Below are 19689 nucleotides of genomic sequence, written 5' to 3'. Positions count from 1 at the left end.
TCCTAGCTCCAACAGTGGAGTAATACCTGACAATACAAAACAATTCACTCAAATCCCCAAAATAAAAAAAATAAAAAAATAAATATAGAAATATTAGAATGAGCAATGTCAGAATTCGGAACGTTGAATTTCTGGTCCAAATGCTGGTGAGAGACCGCCGATATAACCAAAAGTTATTTTCAGCTGTAGGTAATAATGCAAGAAACGTTCTGAGCAAATAATGTAAGAAATAACACACACAAAAATATACTGCAAAGTTGGTTAAGAGCGAGGAACACGGCGACCATGTCCGTAGGCGCCATCTCCGCCAACGTGTAATTTCAACCCTGACAAAGAGCTCTAAAGAATCACTCTTTTTGAAACACTTCTTAATTGCACATTTACAAATTGAGACATGAATGGATGCAGAAGAACATAATACCTGTGTCTGTGATTCACTGTGTCCTGTTGCTTGGGACAGGACCTCTAAACCTGCCACTGTTTATTTCTCACTGCTGGATCATGAGAAAGCACCAGTCATAAGAGAGGCGAGGCTGCAGCAAACAAGGAAAGATAAATAAATATAACCAGCTTTCGTAGGCTACTAACAAAGGAAAAAGCAGGCAGTATTTACAGTTAACATGCCAAACATACACTATATATACATAATTATGTGGACACCCCTTCAAATGAGTGGATTCAGCTATTTCAGCCACACTTGTTGCTGACAGGTGTATAAAATCGAGCACACAGGCATGCAATCTCCATAGACATACATTGGCAGTAGCCTTACTGAAGAGCTCAGTGACGTTCAAGGTGGCACCATCATAGGATAAAAAACAACAACATTTATTTAACTAGACAAGTCAGTTGACGGCAAACACTAGCCAAACCCGGACGATGCTGGGACAATTGTGGACTGCCCTTTGGGACTCTCAATCACAGCCGGTTGTGATACAGACTGTATTTGAACCAGGGTGTCTGTAGTGACGCGTCTAGCACTGAGATACAGTGCCTTAAACCCCTGCGCTACTCAGGAGCCCGACTGGCCTGCACAGAGCCCTGACCTCAACCCCATTCAACACCTTTGGGATGAATTACGGGGTCTGAGACGCCGAAGCTTCCCACCATTAGCTATGACAAATTGAAAAACCTAGTCATTGGCGACTCCATTACCCGCAGTATTCGACTTAAAACGAATCATCCAGCGATCATACACTGTTTACCGGGGGCAGGGCTACCGACATTAAGGCTAATCTGAAGATGGTGCTGGCTAAAGCTAAAACTGGCGAGTGTAGAGAGTATAGAGATATTATTATCCACGTTGGCACCAACGATGTTAGGATGAAACAGTCAGAGGTCACCAAGTGCAACATAGCTTCAGCGTGTAAATCAGCTAGAAAGATCTGTCTGCATCAAGTAATTGTCTCTGTCCCCCTCCCAGTTAGGGGGAGTGATGAGCTCTACAGCAGAGTCTCACAACTCAATCGCTGGTTGAAAACTGTTTTCTGCCCCTCCCAAAAGATAGAATTTGTAGATAATTGGCCCTCTTTCTGGGACTCACCCACAAACAGGACCAAGCCTGGCCTGCTGAGGAGTGACGGACTCCATCCTAGATGGAGGAGTGCTCTCATCTTATCTACCAACATAGACAGGGCTCTAACTCCTCTAGCTCCACAATGAAATAGGGTGCAGGACAGGCAGCAGGCTGTTAGCCAGCCTGCCAGCTTAGTGAAGTCTGCCACTAGCACAGTCAGTATAGTCAGCTCAGCTATCCCCATTGAGACCGTGTCTGTGCCTCGACCTGGGTTGGGCAAAACTAACCATGGCGGTGTTCGCCTTAGCAATCTCACTAGGATAAAGACCACCTCCATTCCCATCATTATTGAAAGAGATTGTGATACCTCACATCTCAAAGTAGGGCTACTTAATGTTAGATCCCTTACTTCAAAGGCAATTATAGTCAATGAACTAATCACTGATCATAATCTTGATGTGATTGGCCTGACTGAAACATGGTTTAAGCCTGATGAATTTACTGTGTTAAATGAGGCCTCACCTCCTGGTTACACTAGTGACCATATCCCTCGTGCATCCCACAAAGGCAGAGGTGTTGCTGACATTTACGATAGCAAATTTCAATTTACAAAAAAAAAAATGACGTTTTCGTCTTTTGAGCTTCCAGTCATGAAATCTATGCAGCCTACTCAATCACTTTTTATAGCTACTGTTTACAGGCCTCCTGGGCCATATACAGCGTTCCTCATTGAGTTCCCTGAATTCCTATCGGACCTTGTAGTCATAGCAGATAATATTCCATTTTTTGGTGACTTTAATATTCACATGGAAAAGTCCACAGACCCACTCCAAAAGGCTTTCGGAGCCATCATTGACTCAGTGGGATTTGTCCAACATTTCTCCAAACCTACTCACTGTCACAGTCATACTCTGGACCTAGTTTTGTCCCATGGAATAAATGTTGTGGATCTTAATGTTTTTCCTCATAATCCTGGACTATCGGACCACCATTTTATTACGTTTGCAATTGCAACAAATAATCTGCTCAGACCCCAACCAAGGAGCATCAAAAGTCATGCTATAAAATCACAGACAACACAAAGATTCCTTGATGCCCTTCCAGACTCCTTCTGCCTACCCAAGGACGTCAGAGGACAAAAATCAGTTAACCACCTAACTGAGGAACTCAATTTAACCTTGCACAATACCCTAGATGCAGTTGCACCCCTAAAAACTAAAAACATTTGTCATAAGAAACTAGCTCCCTGGTATACGGAAAATACCCGAACTCTGAAGCAAGCTTCCAGAAAATTGGAACGGAAATGGCGCCACACCAAACTGGAAGTCTTCCAACTAGCTTGGAAAGACAGTACCGTGCAGTATCGAAGAGCCCTTACTGCTGCTCGATCATCCTATTTTTCCAACTTAATTGAGGAAAATAAGAACAATCCTAAATTTATTTTTGATACTGTCGCAAAGCTAAATAAAAAGCAGCATTCCCCAAGTGAGGATAGCTTTCACTTCAGCAGTAATAAATTCATGAACTTCTTTGAGGAAAAGATCATGATTATTAGAAAGCAAATTACGGACTCCTCTTTAAATCTGCGTATTCCTTCAAAGCTCAGTTGTCCTGAGTCTGCGCAACTCTGCCAGTACCTAGGATCAAGAGAGACACTCAAGTGTTTTACTACTATATCTCTTGACACAATGATGAAAATAATCATGGCCTCTAAACCTTCAAGCTGCATACTGGACCCTATTCCAACTAAACTACTGAAAGAGCTGCTTCCTGTGCTTGGCCCCCCTATGTTGAACATAATAAACAGCTCTCTATCCACCGGATGTGTACCAAACTTATTAAAAGTGGCAGTAATAAAGCCTCTCTTGAAAAAGCCAAACCTTGGCCCAGAAAATATAAAAAACTATCGGCCTATATCGAATCTTCCATTCCTCTCAAAAATGTTAGAAACGGCTATTGCGTAGCAACTCACTGCCTTCCTGAAGACAAACAATGTATACAAAATGCTTCAGTCTGGTTTTAGACCCCATCATAGCATCGAGACTGCACTTGTGAAGGTGGTAAATTACCTTTTAATGGCATCAAACTGAGGCTCTGCATCTGTCCTCGTGCTCCTAGACCTTAGTGCTACTTTTGATACCATCGGTCACCACATTCTGTTGGAGAGATCGGAAACCCAAATTGGTCTACACGGACAAGTTATGTCCTGGTTTAGATCTTATCTGTTGGAAATATATCAGTTTGTCTCTGTGAATGGTTTGTCCTCTGACAAATCAACTGTAAATTTCGGTGTTCCTCAAGGTTCCGTTTTAGGACCACTATTGTTTTCACTATACATTTTACCTCTTGGGGATGTCATTCGAAAACATAATGTTAACTTTCACTGCTATGTGGATGACACACAGCTGTACATTTCAATGAAACATGGTGAAGCCCCAAAATTGCCCTCGCTAGAAGCCTGTGTTTCAGACATAAGGAAGTGGATGGCTGCAAACTTTCTACTTTTAAACTCGGACAAAACAGAGATGCTTGTTCTAGGTCCCAAGAAACAAAGAGATCTTCTGTTGAATCTGACAATTAATCTTAATGGTTGTACAGTCGTCTCAAATAAAACTGTGAAGGACATTGGCGTTACTCTGGACTCTGGATCTCTCTTTTGAAGAACATATCAAGACTGTTTCAAGGACAGCTTTTTTCTATCTACGTAACATTGCAAAAATCAGAAACTTTCTGTCCAAAAATGATGCAGAAAAATTAATCCATGCTTTTGTTACTTCTAGGTTAGACTACTGCAATGCTCTACTTTCCGGCTACCGGATAAAGCACTAAATAAACTTCAGCTAGTGCTAAATACGGCTGCTAGAATCCTGACTAGAACCAAAAAATTTGATCATATTACTCCAGTGCTAGCCTCCCTACACTGGCTTCCTGTCAAGGCATGGGCTGATTTCAAGGTTTTACTGCTAACCTACAAAGCATTACATGGGCTTGCTCCTACCTATCTTTCCGATTTGGTCCTGCTGTACATACCTACACGTACGCTACGGTCACAAGACGCAGGCCTCCTAATTGTCCCTAGAATTTCTAAGCAAACAGCTGGAGGCAGGGCTTTCTCCTATAGAGCTCCATTTTTATGGAATGGTCTGCCTACCCATGTGAGAGACGCAGACTCGGTCTCAACCTTTAAGTCTTTACTGAAGACTCATCTCTTCACTGGGTCATATGATTGAGTGTAGTCTGGAGTGTAGGCCGGTTCCCCTCTCTGCACTGGGATTCTCTGCCTCTAACCCTATTACAGGGGCTGAGTCACTGGCTTACTAGTGCTCTTTCATGCCGTCCCTAGGAGGGGTGCGTCACTTGAGTGGGTTGAGTCACTGACGTGATCTTCCTGTCTGGGGTGGTGTCCACCCTTGGGTTGTGCCGTGACAGAGATCTTTGTGGGCTATACTCGGCCTTGTCTCAGGATGGTAAGTTGGTGGTTGAAGATATCCCTCTAGGGGTGTGGGGGCTGGTGCTTTGGCAAAGTGGGTGGGGTTATATCCTTCCTGTTTGAACCTGTCTGTCTTATCCTGTCTCAGACTGTATTTATCCTGTGTGAGGGTCAGTTTGTTTAAGTACTTCTCCTGTCTCGGTGTCCTAAATTCTCTTCTCTTTCTTTCTCTCTCTCGGAGGACCTGAGCCCTAGGACCATGCCTCAGGACTACCTGGCATGATGACTCCTTGCTGTCCCCAGTCCACCTGGCCGTGCTGCTGCTCCAGTTTCAACTGTTCAGCCTGCGGCTATGGAATCCTGACCTGTTCACCGGACGTGCTACCTGTCCCATTTCTGAACATTTGAACATCTTGGCCATGTTCTGTTATAATCTCCACCCAGCACAGCCAGAAGAGGACTGGCCAACCCTCATAGCCTGGTTCCTCTCTAGGTTTCTTCCTAGGTTTTGGCCTTTCTATGGAGTTTTTCCTAACCAACGTGCTTCAACACCTGCATTGCTTGCTGTTTGGAGTTTTAGGCTGGGTTTCTGTACAGCACTTTGAGATATCAGCTGATATATGAAGGGCTATATAAATAAATTTGATATGAATTGGAACACCGACTGCGAGCCAGGCCTAATCGCCCAACTTCACTAATACTCTAGTGGAGGTATGGAAGCAAATCCCCACAGCAATGGTCCAACATCTAGTGGAAAGCCTTCCTAGAAGAGTAGAGGCTGTTATAGCTGTAAAGGGGGAACCAACTCCATATTAACAGCCATGATTTTGGAATGAGATGTTCGAAGAGCATACTTTGTCATGTACTTTAGGGCCATTCAGATCATCACGGCTGTGAAAATTTGTATCTCTCACCCTCAAGCCATCTAGAAGAAACGGAGTTCATGAGTTCAGTGCTTTTCTCTAGCAGGGTCAGACATCACAATTACAGTCACTATCTGCTTGCCATCTAGAACGGATACAGTACAAGCTGTCAAAACATGTTTAATACAGTTTGAGCTGGGTTGAGCTTTAATATATGTTTCACTCCACCCAAACAAGTCCCTGTCAACACCTTTGGGAAGACAGACAGGGCAAACCAGTTACCCAACCCTCACCAGCTTGCTAAGAGGGATGGGAGAGGATGGTTTCATGTGCTGCGCAGTAAAAGCAGGCAGAGAAACATGTTTGGTAAATGGTGAGTAAATCCAGGCCATAAAATGCCTTCATGGATGGCCTCATGAAATTGACTGACACTTTTCCTTCCAATAGCGGCGACTCCAATCAATATTTAGGTTGTGTTCAAGACAGCTGGTAGTGTCCAGTAGATTCTCTTACTGCATTAGGTATATACAACGCACTACTAACAGTGGAAGAAACCATGAAGCCGAACTAAACGTTAATGAAATCAGCCAGGTCAGAGCCTTTCCTAGAATTGGAAAACAGACACCTGCAAGACAATGTGCATATTTGCCTCAGCATAGAGTTGAACAAAATGGGGATCTGCAGAAATCCTTGCGCAGTGTTAGCCATCTGGTCAATGAAGGAAATTGAACTGGGTACTGTCTGCAACCTGCCACTAAGGGCAGAGGTTGTTTAAGCTTTGATTCATATAGAAAGGCACATCAATAGGCTGACAGTCACAATAGCACAAGGGGTGCCAATGAGAATCCCCAGAACTCCTTGAAATCTTATGATTTATTTTTTTAAATCTCTGAATGAAGTCTTTAAGTCCAAGTACATTGATGTTGCATAACTGCAAGCCTCAACATAACGGCTACATAGTCAAGTGTAATAGGCAATCGTGAGCATTGACTAATTTAAGCAATTGACCATGTCCATATATCCCTCTAGACAAAATATTAATTCCATACTGCTCCTGAGAATTTATCAATTTACCTGTTGAGGCAGAGTGGAAGAGACTTAAGCATTTTCTGAAACGCATGTAATGGTGTAAAGAATAAAACAAGATAGGCATTTTTGGTTTTTATTGCGAAAGGCCATGCAGTGCCTCCCAGTTAAGATCTTAACATATCACTTTAAATGGTACAGGTGGGACAAAACAATACATCTGCAATAACTAGTACAAAATAAGACTAAACGTTACAGAGGAATGTAACAAATTAAATAAGTAAAAGAAAGCAAAATTGTGCGCCATCACTATTGCTGCGCTGCAGGACCACCCCGCCACAGGGACTTTAGAGGTTCAAAAATTGGTTGAACCCTAGTGTAAAAAAATTACAGTACAATTTTGGATAGAGTATAGGACTAAACAAGACAAAAGAGCAATAATTTACCATCTTTACTTTCATGTTTACTGTGGGAATTGAGGGGGCATTGGGTAAGGCACCATGGGCTGTGGTGCTTGCTGCTGTGTGAAGGGGAACTGTTGATGGCTCATGCCACTCTGTGCACCGCCTTGGTTGGCACTAAACTGTGGGGCCTGGAAGTTCTGCGTTGGGAACACCCCGGCCTGGCTGGCACCATAGTTTGACTGGCCGTTGGTGCCGTAGCCGCCGCCAAAACCATTGCCGCTTTTGTCAAAGCCACTTGCCCCATAACCTCCACTCTGTGAATTTGTGCCAAAGACTTTCTTTGGTCCACTGTCAAAACCTCTATCGTTTTCCCTGTCCCTAAAGCTACTGAAGTCACGCCTGCCCCCGGAGGAGTACCTGTCCCGGCGGTCATCCCTAAATCCACTACCACCTCTGCCTCCCCTTGAATGACCTGAAAGGAAAAACAAGAACAAATTAGAATGGGCTTTCATGCTAGTTCAAGTGATATGAAATGGGTACATGGGAAAACACTGTAGGGGGTAAATAAATGGCTAACAAAAATGAATCAAGATCCCATAGCTTTGACTGTGCCAAACCCATCCACGTCAACAAAAAAAGGGGGGGAAAAAAATGGCTGCAGCTGAACCACAGTTCCTGTATCTCACCAATTAGATTTACCTCCTCTGTCCGCCATCTGGAGGAGTTTAGGGTTGATGGCCTGGTTGGCCTCACGGAGCACAGCAACGAGGTCACTGGCCTGCCTCATGTTGTTGGGGGTGAAGAAGGTGTAGGCTGTGCCAGTCTTTTGGCTCCGGGCAGTTCTGCCAATGCGGTGGATATAGTCCTCAGAGTTGTTGGGGTAGTCAAAGTTGATGACAAATTTCACATCTTCAACATCTGTAGGATGTGTTGCAGTGTGGCAAAAAAAGGAGCGCACAAAGATGCACACCACAACAGCCAGACCAAAAGAGCAAAGTTAGTACAACCAGTCACTGGATGTAGCTGGTTTTTCCACTAGGCTGTAAAGAATAGTATTAGATAACTCCAGAAAGGCTAAATCCGTGGGGATACTACGGTGGGAAGAGAGAAACGATGCACACTCCAAATGCTTCCAATCCAGATAACCCCTCAATTCTCAACAGCCCCCTCCCCCAAAAAGGATCAGAAGTCTTACCATAAAGGAGTATGCATTCACTAGTCCATTCCCATTGCAGAAAACTCCCCACACAATGTCAAGTGACTGCAGGGTGCTTCTACACAGTAAGGTCACTATGCGCACTGTTGCCTCTTCATGTGCCAAAACTAGGGCCTTATGGTGATAATGAAGGCTCTTTCTTCCCACACACTCATAAGAAGCTCGCTATAAAGGCAACGTCTTGCCAAGACCATAAACAATTGGGGAAAGCTAAAAATGGAGCCCCTTACTCCTGTGACCCATAACAAAAGTACCCCCAGTCTCAAGGCAAGATATTCCCAGAACCAGTGTTCACGTGATCAAATGTCTCTCGTTGGCAGGTCTCGACATGACTTGAAACACAGGTGAGGGAGGAGTGCGAGCTTGGATTTTGTCCCCAGCCAACTGACATGACCCACTGACACTAAGCGCCAGTAGCCATATCATTACAGAGGTGAACGTGTAATGGGACTTACAACTGGTCTCAAAACAGAAGTTTAGGAAACTGCCACATTTGTCACACATGCTTTGAGAAAAGCGACACCTTCCAGAATTCGATGACTTGCAATACAATGCCCAAACCGACATGCAAGACATGGAAACAGCAGAGCCTGGTGGAGCCATGAGCTTGGGTGTGAAGCAGTCCAAACCGATGCCAGAGAACAGCTGCATTTACAGGGGTGCGGCAGCTAACCCTCATTTAGGCCCCCATTTGGGCAGCCCAGCGTGATATTCAGCACTCGGGCCCCGCCACCTCTGTATGTGACTGGGTGATGTCCCAGTCAGGACACCTCCAAGAGTCCTCCTTCCCCCTCTGGAGACCTGGGCGTGTCATGCCAAGGCCCTGCCTCAAAAGACCGCTCCTTCAGATAGGGGAGAAACTCAGAAGGCAGAAGAGTTACAGAAAGAAACACTTTCTTTCAGAAAAAAAGTTGGTACAAGGGACCAAGGACAGAATGAAACTAACCTAGACCCCTGGAGGCGACGTCTGTGGCAATGAGAATTGGCGCCTTTCCAAACTTGAACTCTGAAAAGGGAAAAGAAATTGATAGCTGGCCATAAAAGAGTGTGTCATAAATGGTTCTTGTGATAAACTCACCATTGAGCACCCAGTCCCTCTCCTGCTGGCTCTTGTCTCCATGGATGCCCATTGCTGGCCAACTAAAAGGAGCAAGTGTCAATTGAGTCCAGTGAAACAAATGATTAATACTTTGTTCTTTAAACTCGGGGTAATGTCACTTACCCATCCCGCCTCATCCTCCTAGTGATCTCGTCACATCTCCTCTTGGTCTCTGTAAAGATTATGGTTTTGTTCTCCTTCTCACTCATGATCTCCTCTAGAAGGCGGAGGAGTCTGGAAAGGCAGGGAAGAATTAAATTAGTGACTTGACAAAACAAGTGTCTCTTATTTTCCACCCATTTCATATACAGCAATGACAGGTCAGACAGGACTCACTTGTCTTCTTTCTCGCCATCATTGCAAACATCCACGATCTGCAAGATGTTGTGGTTGGCACTCAGCTGCAGAGCTCCCACATTGATCTGGACGTAGTCCTTCAGGAAGTCCTCTGCCAGCTGGCGCACCTCTTTGGGCCAAGTGGCACTCCACATCAGTGTCTGTCGGTCAGGCTGGAGAGAAGGAACATGTCAGAATTTCCCTTGATAACTGTCCCCAAGTGAGATCAGTAGACTAACACATCACAACAGAACTCACTCTGATTTGGTCCACAATTTTTCGGATTTGTGGTTCGAAACCCATGTCGAGCATTCGGTCAGCCTCATCCAGTACCAGGTAAGTGCATCTGCGCATGTTGGTCTTTCCTGCCTCCAGGAAGTCAATAAGCCTGCCAGGTGTGGCAATGCAAATCTCCACACCTATAATAAACAATCATGAGCACCAAATTCCATAGATTCAAATCAACCAAATGCATAGAGCAGTTGTGGAACTTACCTCTATCCAGGTCACGGAGCTGTGGCCCTTTGGGCGCACCCCCATAAACACAGACAGACTTCAGGCGAGAAGCTCTGCCATACTCTGCTGCCACCTGCTGGACCTGCTGAGCCAGCTCACGGGTCGGGGCAAGCACTAAGCACTGAAAGAAGGGTTGAATACCATAAACCCACGTTGGGTGGATGAGAGGTTAGATACAAGTCTTTGAATAACCATGGGTACTTACAATAGGGCCATCTCCACGTTCCAGGAAAGGCTGGTGATTAATGTGCACGATTGCTGGCAACAAGTACTGCAGGGGGAAGAAAATGACATTGCATTAAAGTAGAAAGGACAATCAGTCTTATTTTTATGAGCAATTCTAAGTTGTTGGAATAGTCAATGCTAATATTCTCAACACTTACCGAGAGAGTTTTCCCAGAGCCCGTCTGTGCAATACCAACCATGTCCTTGCCACTCAAAGCCAGTGGCCAACCCTGTGCTTGGATCGGTGTTGGTTCTGACCAGCCTGCTTTGTTAATGACATCCATCACGTAGGCTGTGCAAAAGTGAAGGGGTTACATGAAAACAAGCCCAGATTGAAGACAAGTTTGGATCAGAAATAAATATTTCAGCTGAATGTGTCAGATATTAATGGATGTGCCTACTTGGAAAACTGGCTTCATGGAACTTCATAATTGGATTAGGGCAGTCCCTTCCCTTCACAGTAACCGCTTTAGTACTTCTGTACTGTGCAACCTCTTGCTGCAATGTAACATGGACTCAGATCAATTGGCATGGCAATGCAAAAGACAACTACAGCAAATGGCCATTGGGGAAAAAAGGAAGATGTGCAAGAACACATGCCAGTAGCCATTACCTAAAATATAATGTAAATCAGGTGCATCTGGATGTTGACCACTAGAATACATACCGGAGATCTCCGAGTAACATCTGGGTGCTCTTGGTAAAAGTTCTTTTCAAATTTAGAGAGTTCGTCAAGGTTCCAGTGCTTCTTGCGCAGTCGATCACCGGGATTACCAAACTTCCCCCCACCACCACCTCTTCCACCGCCTCCAAAACGAGGTGGTCCACTGCCATATCTGGGGAAGTGAATGGTGTAATGTTAGTTACGCCAACCAATGTAAAAGAGGTGTAGGTTACCAGTGGATATACTCGCCTGAGTAAACGTCAAGCGAAGAAATTTACATTTTAGATTTAACAGAAAAGTGTCTAGTGACAACTAGCAGTCATCGGACACATTACCCCAACTTCAATACAATGCAGAAGGTACTGCCAGCGTTTTAAGTTATACAAATTAGAAGAAATGCTTGACTTTTTGGACTCTGCGTCACGTTAAAACAGCCATCTTAAGTATATCCAGCAGAGGAACAATGGGGGGGGACCGGCCGGCATTTTGTATCCGCATTCAATGCCACATGGCGTACAAATACATTTAGTCGGCTAGTTTACCGGTTATCGGACACATGCTGTATGAAGAGGCACAATATTAATGTTAAGATTAACGTTAAGAAAATGTGATAACGTAAATTAGAAAAACAGCTGACTAGCTGGTTCGTATTTTAATAAAACAGGCCTCCAGTTAAGAATTTTCGGATTCAGATCAGGCCTCCTGCTAGTTTCATAAAGAAACGAGGCCTTTAAAAACGTTTGTCCCTTCTGATTCTGAATATGCCGGTGAACTTCAAAGCTACAAATTTCGATATTAACTTTTTAAAATGGAAACTACGACACTAAAAGGGAAAAAATATATATGTAGGTAGCTACTGTGCGTCATGTCAGCCATTTCTGGCGAGAAAACACGAGGTGTTAAATTCGCCTAAAATTCTTTCATTCAGACACTTACCCTCTATCTCTACCACGATCTCTGTCAGAAAATCCAGGCATCTTGTAAACAAAGTGTATAAATAAAAACGATAAATAAACTACGCCTGAAAATCCGATATCAAACCCGAACTGCCGTGATGATGCTGAAATGCCGGTGAACTCAAAAAAGAGATTCGAGTTTTATTGCATGAGGAAGTGTCACGTTCCGTCTGAGTGAAGTATTAATCCGCCGTGAACTGACTACACCGCAGCACATTGCGTAACGTCACATTCAAAGCTTTTTGGAAGGAAAACGTGCATATTTTGCGTCTATGTTTCGAAAATGGTGTGAAATGGAGGAGCTAATTTGTCGCAATGTGTTTATAATGTTAAAGGCGCCTTATAGATAACGTATATGTATCCCATATGAAAATCCAATATAAAAAAATGTTTTGAAACAAATGCTATTCCAAATTGAATCTCTAATACGACAGAATGCTATTGTGCACAACTTGTGGCATTTAGCTAGGTATTTGTATTGTCAATTTATCACATTTTATCAGCTGTATCACAATAAACACGTTTCCATCCAGTTTTACACGAGTAAATTCATACCGTATTAACAGCTGTGATATAAATGCCGACGGTGTGTCCGTACAATTATTTATGTGAGAAATTCACGCGACGATATGGTATGACTCGGGAATCCATTCAGTTTATTGGGCTACATATGAAATGACTTATTATGAACTTCACAGGTTGGTAAAAGTGCACGGTGATCTTGATGCTCCTTTCCAATAAATATTGAGGGTCTAATTCTGGTGACAATGAAGCTTGACTTCAGATTGACAAATAAACAAATTCTCGCTCTTAGGTGTATCAGAGCGATATATTTAGACATAGCTCTCTGGGTGTATCACTTGGGATTATTTAATGGAACCTGTTGGCGAAAGCATATGTACAAAAAAAAGAAACAGTTGTGATCCGGTTGATCCTTTTACCATAAGTGACGTCAGAGCTCAAAGAAAGCACATCCAGTGAAAAAAAAATATGGCTAGACCGCAGTCTCAAACTAGTGCAGTTGATTTGCAGGAAAATCGCCCTAAAATTAGAATTCCGCTGATTACTTTAGCGTAAAAGATGGTAGACCTAAAGCCACTTAATAATGTCATGTTTTTAATGAATAATAGACTATTTTTTTTTTAAATTGGAAAAGCTACTCTGTAATGTGAAAATGTTGATTTACAGTAAAAAGTCCCTAACCTCCGAACTTGTTAGTGTTGTTCTGGGTCAGTTGTCTATATTTTTTTCTCACTAAAATGCCTTTAATAGACTACTGCCAATGGTGACTTTAAAACAGTTACTGAGTTTAATGGCTGTGATCGAAAACTGAGGATGGACCAACAACATTGTAGTTAATCCACAATACTAACCTAATTGACAGAGTGAAAAGAAGGAATCCTGTACAGAATACAAATATTCAGAAACCTGCATCCTTTTTGCAATAAGGCACTAAAGTAAAACTTTTTTAAAAAGTGGCAAAGAAATTAACTTTTTGTCCTGAATACAAGCATTATGTTTGTGGCAAATCAAACAAATCCCATTTCTATCACAGCCAGTAAACTTTGTAACTGTTTTAAAATAAGCATTGGCCTCATGGTGAAATCTCTGAGTGGTTTCCTTCCTCTCCGGCAACTGAGGGTGCATTGATACACCATCCAAAGGAATATTCAGTGTCTGCTTTCTATATTTTCACCTATCTACCAATAGGTGCTCTTATTTGTGAGGCATTGGAAATTCTCCCTGGTCTTTGTGGTTTAATCTGTACTGAAATGCACTTCTCGACTGAGGGACCTTACATATTGTATGTTTGGGGTACAGAGATGGTTACTCATTTAAAAACCATGTTAACTACTATTATTTGACACAGAGTGAGTCGATGCAATATATTATGTGACTTGTTAAGCACATTTTTACTCCTGAACTTATTTGGGGTTGCCATAACAAATACTTATTGGCTCCAAACATTTCAGTTTTTCATTTGTAAAAATGTTTACAAACAAAATTGCACTTTGACATTATGGGTAATTGTATGTAGATCAGTAACACAAATCTAAATTGGATCCATTTTAAATTCAGTCTGTAACACAACAAAATGTGGAAAAAGTCAAAGGATGTGAATACTTTTCGAAGGCACTGTATGTGATCAGGTTTAATATGCAGAGTGGTGTACCACTGCTTGGATCTACGAAATAACATCAATGTCAAGGTTGGCTGTAGGCTACCACAGAAACAATCTGTTTAGGCCTATACAGTCCATCACACTACCAACATTGTCTACCCATTCTTTTGTCTGAGCAAATAGATACTGATTCCCCAAGCCCCCTCCCATCACCACCTTTCCCCATCATCATTGATGAAAGCACTTCAGTTCACGCCTCTGCTGCTCAGGACATGCCAGACTCATTCTAATTCAAATAAATGCTCGAATTAAATGGAAAGCTTTACAGCTCCCACTTTGTCAAGATTTAAAAGTTGGTTAAAGGATGACATAACATACTAGTGTGCTACAATACTTCATCTTCTATGAAACACGCCCCTAAACTGACCTGTTTATTGTATCATGGTAATCTAATAAGTGTAGTATTGTAATAACAGCCATTACTCTAGATTTTTTAAAAACATTTCCTGCTCTTATACTGTATGTAAAATGACCAATGTCTTCTTTCTCATTTCCAAAGTAATCCTTCTCGTATCCCCTTTCCTGATTCGAAGTCAGAGACACATTAGCAGACAATACTCTTCGTGTACTACGCTGTTCTAAATTACAGTTGCTAAGGAAAATAACCTCTCACTCAACGTCAACAAAACGAAGGAACTGATCGTGAAATTACCCTCCAGCGGGTGATGAAGACAGCCCGGTACATCACTGGGAACGTGCTTACACCCATCCAGGACATTACTCGAAACGGTGCTTGAGGAAGGCACGCAGCATCATCACGGACCCACACACCCCAACCACGAGCTGTTCTCTCCCTTACCGTCAGGTAGACCGTATCGGAGCATTAGGTTTGATACCAACAGGCTCAGAGACAGTTTCTATCTACAAGTCATCAGACTGCTGAACACTTGAACTAGACCTGCTGATTCTCTGCACCTTAGCACACATCACAACTGCTGCTACCAGGCTCTTATAATACTGCTCAATTTATACACTTGCAATTTATACACATCCCTGAGTCAATACTTTGTAGAAGCACTTTTGGTGGCACTTACAGCTTTGAGTTTTCGTAGGTATGTCTCTATCAGCTTTGCACATCTGGATTTGGGGATTTTCTCCCATTCTTCCTTGCAGATTTTCTGACGTATTGTTAAATTAGATGGGGAGTGGCGGTGAACAGCAATCTTTAAGTCTTTCCACAGATTTTCAATGGGATTCAAGTCAGGGCTTTGGCTGGCCACTGAAGGACTTTCACATTCTTGTTTGGAAGCCATTCCAGTGTTGCTTTGGCTGTATGCTTGTGGTCTTTGTCCTTTTAGAACGTAAATCATTGCCCCAGTCTAAGGTAATTTAGACTCTGAAGAAGGTACTCATCAAGAATTGACCTGTATTTTTCTCCATTCATTGTTCGCTCTATCCTGACAGGTTGGCAGGTAGCCTAGTGGTTAGAGCGTTGGACTTGTAAGGTTGCAAGATTGTATCCCCAAGGTAAAAATCAGATGTTCTGCTCCCGAACAAGGCATTTAACCCACTGTTCCTAGGCCGTCATTGAAAATAAGAATTTGTTCTTAACTGACTTTCCTAGTTAAATTAAGGTAAAAAAAGCAAAGTCTCCCAGTCCCTGCTGTTAAAAAGCATGATGCTGCCACCACCATGCTTCACGGTAGGGATGGTGTTAGATCGGTGTTGAGCTGTACCTGGTTCTCTAGACATAGCACTTTCCATTCAGGCCAAAGGGTTAAATTCTTGTCTCATCAGACTATAGAATATTTTGCCTTATGCTCTCAGAATCTTTCATGTGCCTTTTTTCAAACTCCAGGCATGCTGTCATGTCCCTTTTTATAATATAATATAATCTAAATAATATATACTGAATAAAAATATAAACACAAGATGCAAAGTGTTGGTTCCATGTTTCATGAGCTGAAATAAATAATATTCCCCAACATTTTCCATATGCACATATCACGAAGATGTGGCATATCACGAAGATGATTAAACAGCATGATTATTACACAACTGGCAACAGAGCTGCTGCCAGAGAAATTAATGTTAATTTCTCTACCATAAGCCGCTTCCAACGTTATTTTAGAGAATTTGGCAGTACATCCAAACAGCCTCACAACTGTAGACCACGTGTAACCACGCTAGCCCAAGACCTCGACATCTGGCTTCTTCAACTGTGGGATCGTCTGGGAATGGGGTGGTGCTGAGGAAAATGCTCACTTTGAGGACAATACAGTGCCACTGACACGGCCCGCACCAAAACCTGCGGACTCTCCTTCACTGCAGCCGGCGTGAGTAAAACATTTAAACGTGTTAACCCTCGCAAGGCTGCAGGCCCAGACGGCATCCCCAGCCGCGTCCTCAGAGCATGTGCAGACCAGCTGGCTGGTGTGTTTGCGGACATATTCAATCAATCCCTATCCCAGTCTGCTGTTCCCACATGCTTCAAGAGGGCCACCATTGTTCCTGTTCCCAAGAAAGCTAAGGTAACTGAGCTAAACGACTGAGCTAAGTGACTGCCCCGTAGCACTCACTTCCGTCATCATAAAGTGCTTTGAGAGACTAGTCAAGGACCATATCACCTCTACCCTAGACCCACTCCAATTTGCTTACCGCCCCAATAGGTCCACAGACGACGCAATCGCAACCACACTGCCCTAACCCATCTGGACAAGAGGAATACCTATGTGAGAATGCTGTTCATCGACTACAGCTCAGCATTTAACACCATAGTACCCTCCAAACTCGTCATAAAGCTCGAGACCCTGGGTCTCAACCCCGCCCTGCGCAACTGGGTACTCGACTTCCTGACGGGCCACCCCCAGGTGGTGAGGGTAGGTAACAACATCTCCACCCCGCTGATCCTCAACACTGGGGCCCCACAAGGGTGCGTTCTGAGCCCTTTCCTGTACTCCCTGTTCCCCCACGACTGCGTGGCCATGCACGCCTCCAACTCAATCATCAAGTTTGCGGACAACACTTCAGTGGTAGGCTTGATTACCAACGACGAGACGGCATACAGGGAGGAGGTGAGGGCCCTCGGAGTGTGGTGTCAGGAAAATAACCTCACACTCAACGTCAACAAAACAAAGGAGATGATTGTGGACTTCAGGAAGCAGCAGAGGTAGTGGAGAGGGTGGAAAGTTTTAAGTTCCTCGGCATACACATCACAGACAAACTGAATTGGTCCACCCACACAGACGCGGGTGGGGAAGGTGCAGCAGCACCTCTTCAACCTCATGAGGCTGAAGAAATTCGGCTTGTCACCAAAAGCACTCACAAACTTCTACAGATGCACAATCGAGAGCATCCTGTTGGGCTGAATCACCGCCTGGTACGGCAACTGCTCCGCCCACAACCATAAGGCTCTCCAGAGGGTAGTGAGGTCTGCACAACGCATCACTGGGAGCAAACTACCTGCCCTCCAGGACACCTACACCACCCGATGTCACAGGAAGGCCATAAAGATCATCAAGGACAACAAACACCCGAGCCACTGCCAGTACACCCCGCTATCATCCAGAAGGCGAGGTCAGTACAGGTGCATCAAAGCAGGGACCGAGAGACTGAAAAACAGCTTCTATCTCAAGGCCATCAGACTGTTAAACAGTCACCATTAACATTGAGTGGCTGCTGCCAACATACTGACTCAACTCCAACTCACTTTAATAATGGAAATTGATGTAAAAAATATATCTCTAGCCATTTTAAACAATGCCGCTTAATATAATGTTTACATACCCTACATTACTCATCACATATGTATATACTGTACTCTATACCATCTACTGCATCTTGCTGTAATACATATACTTTTTTTTACCTTTATTTTACTGGGCAAGTCAGTTAAGAACAAATTCTTATTTTCAATGACAGCCTAGGAACAGTGGGTTAACTGCCTGTTCAAGGGCAGAACAACAGATTTTGTACCTTGTCAGCTCGGGGATTTGAACTTGCAACCTTTCGGTTACTAGTCCAATGCTCTAACCACTAGGATACACTGCCGCCCCACTAGCCACTTTAAACAATGCCACTTTTATGTTTACATACCCTACATTACTCATCTCATATGTATATACTGTACTCGATACCATCTACTGTATCTTGCCTATGCCGTTCTGTACCATCACTCATTCATATATCTTATGTACATATTCTTTATCCCTTTACACTTGTGTGTATAAGGTAGTAGTTGTAGAATTGTTAGGTTCGATTACTCGTTGGTTATTACTGCATTGTCAGAACTAGAAGCACAAGCATTTCGCTACACTCGCATTAACATCTGCTAACCATGTGTATGTGACAAATAAAATTTGATTTGATTTGATAAGTAGTTCTGTAATGAAGCCCATTTTGTGGGGAAAAACTCATTCTGATTGGCTGAGCCTGGCTCCTAAGTGGGTGGGCCTGGCTCCCAGTCATGTGAAATGTATAGACAGGTGTGTTTCTTTCTAAATCATGTCCAAACAATTTAATTGGCCACAGGTGGACTCCAATCAAGTTGTAGTGATGTCAATGATGATCAAAGGAAATTGAATACACAGGAGCTCAATTCAGACTGTCATAATAAAGGGATGTGAATACTTACGTAAATGAAATATTTACGTATTAAATTTTCACTACATTAGCCAAAATTCCCGAAAACATGTTTTCACTTTGTCATTATGGGATAGTGTGTAGATGGGTGAAAAATATTTAATCAATTTTGAAATCAGGCTGTAACAACAAAACGTGGAATTAGTCAAGGGGTATGAATACTTTCTGAAGGCGCTATTTACATAGCTACCTCAATTACCTCGTACCCACATCCATCATCCTGGTAATGGTGCTCCCAGTATACTGTATTCTAGTCAAGGCTCATTCTATTAATATACTGTCTATACACACCATTATGTACATATACACTACATGATCAATGTGAACAACTGCTTGTCGGACATCTCATTCCAAAATTATGGGCATTAATATGGAGTTGGTCCCTCCTTTGCTGCTATAAATGCCTCCACTCTTCTGGGAAGGCTTTCCACAAGATGTTGAAACATTGCTGCTGGGACTTGCTTCCATTAAGCCACAATAGCATTAGTGATGTCGGGCACTAATGTTGGGCGATTAGGCCTGGCTCGCAGTTGGCGTTCCAATTCATCCCAAAGGTGTTAGATGAGGTTGAAGTTAGACCAGTCAAGTTCTTCCACACTGATCTCGACAAACCCTTTCTGTATGAACATCTCTTGGTGCACAGGAGCATTGTCATGCTGAAACAGGAAATGGCCT

General features: G+C 43.2%; 1 protein-coding gene across 2 annotated transcripts; it reads right to left on the bottom strand.

The window, feature by feature from the left end:
- Positions 1-6957: 6957 nt before the first annotated feature.
- On the bottom strand, positions 6958-12404 carry ddx5 (DEAD (Asp-Glu-Ala-Asp) box helicase 5). 2 transcript variants are annotated; one of them, XM_024433509.2, is made up of 13 exons: positions 12232-12404; positions 11299-11467; positions 11033-11129; positions 10790-10923; positions 10612-10677; positions 10386-10527; positions 10149-10309; positions 9891-10063; positions 9678-9788; positions 9534-9595; positions 9402-9461; positions 7926-8157; positions 6958-7711 (listed from the first exon to the last, which is right to left on the bottom strand). In XM_024433509.2, exons 1-13 carry the CDS (start codon positions 12270-12272, stop codon positions 7684-7686), a joined length of 1476 nt encoding a protein of 491 aa, XP_024289277.2. In that variant the 5' UTR covers positions 12273-12404; the 3' UTR covers positions 6958-7683. The 2 variants fall into 2 exon arrangements, with proteins under 2 accessions (XP_024289277.2, XP_024289276.2); XM_024433508.2 differs by having other exon boundaries at positions 7939-8157; positions 12232-12402.
- Between the last annotated feature and the right edge of the window lie 7285 nt (positions 12405-19689).

This window comes from Oncorhynchus tshawytscha, linkage group LG09, assembly GCF_018296145.1.
Source record: "Oncorhynchus tshawytscha isolate Ot180627B linkage group LG09, Otsh_v2.0, whole genome shotgun sequence".
In the NCBI taxonomy this organism is placed as follows: Eukaryota; Metazoa; Chordata; class Actinopteri; order Salmoniformes; family Salmonidae; genus Oncorhynchus; species Oncorhynchus tshawytscha.
This window is presented reverse-complemented; position numbering and strand designations above follow the sequence as displayed.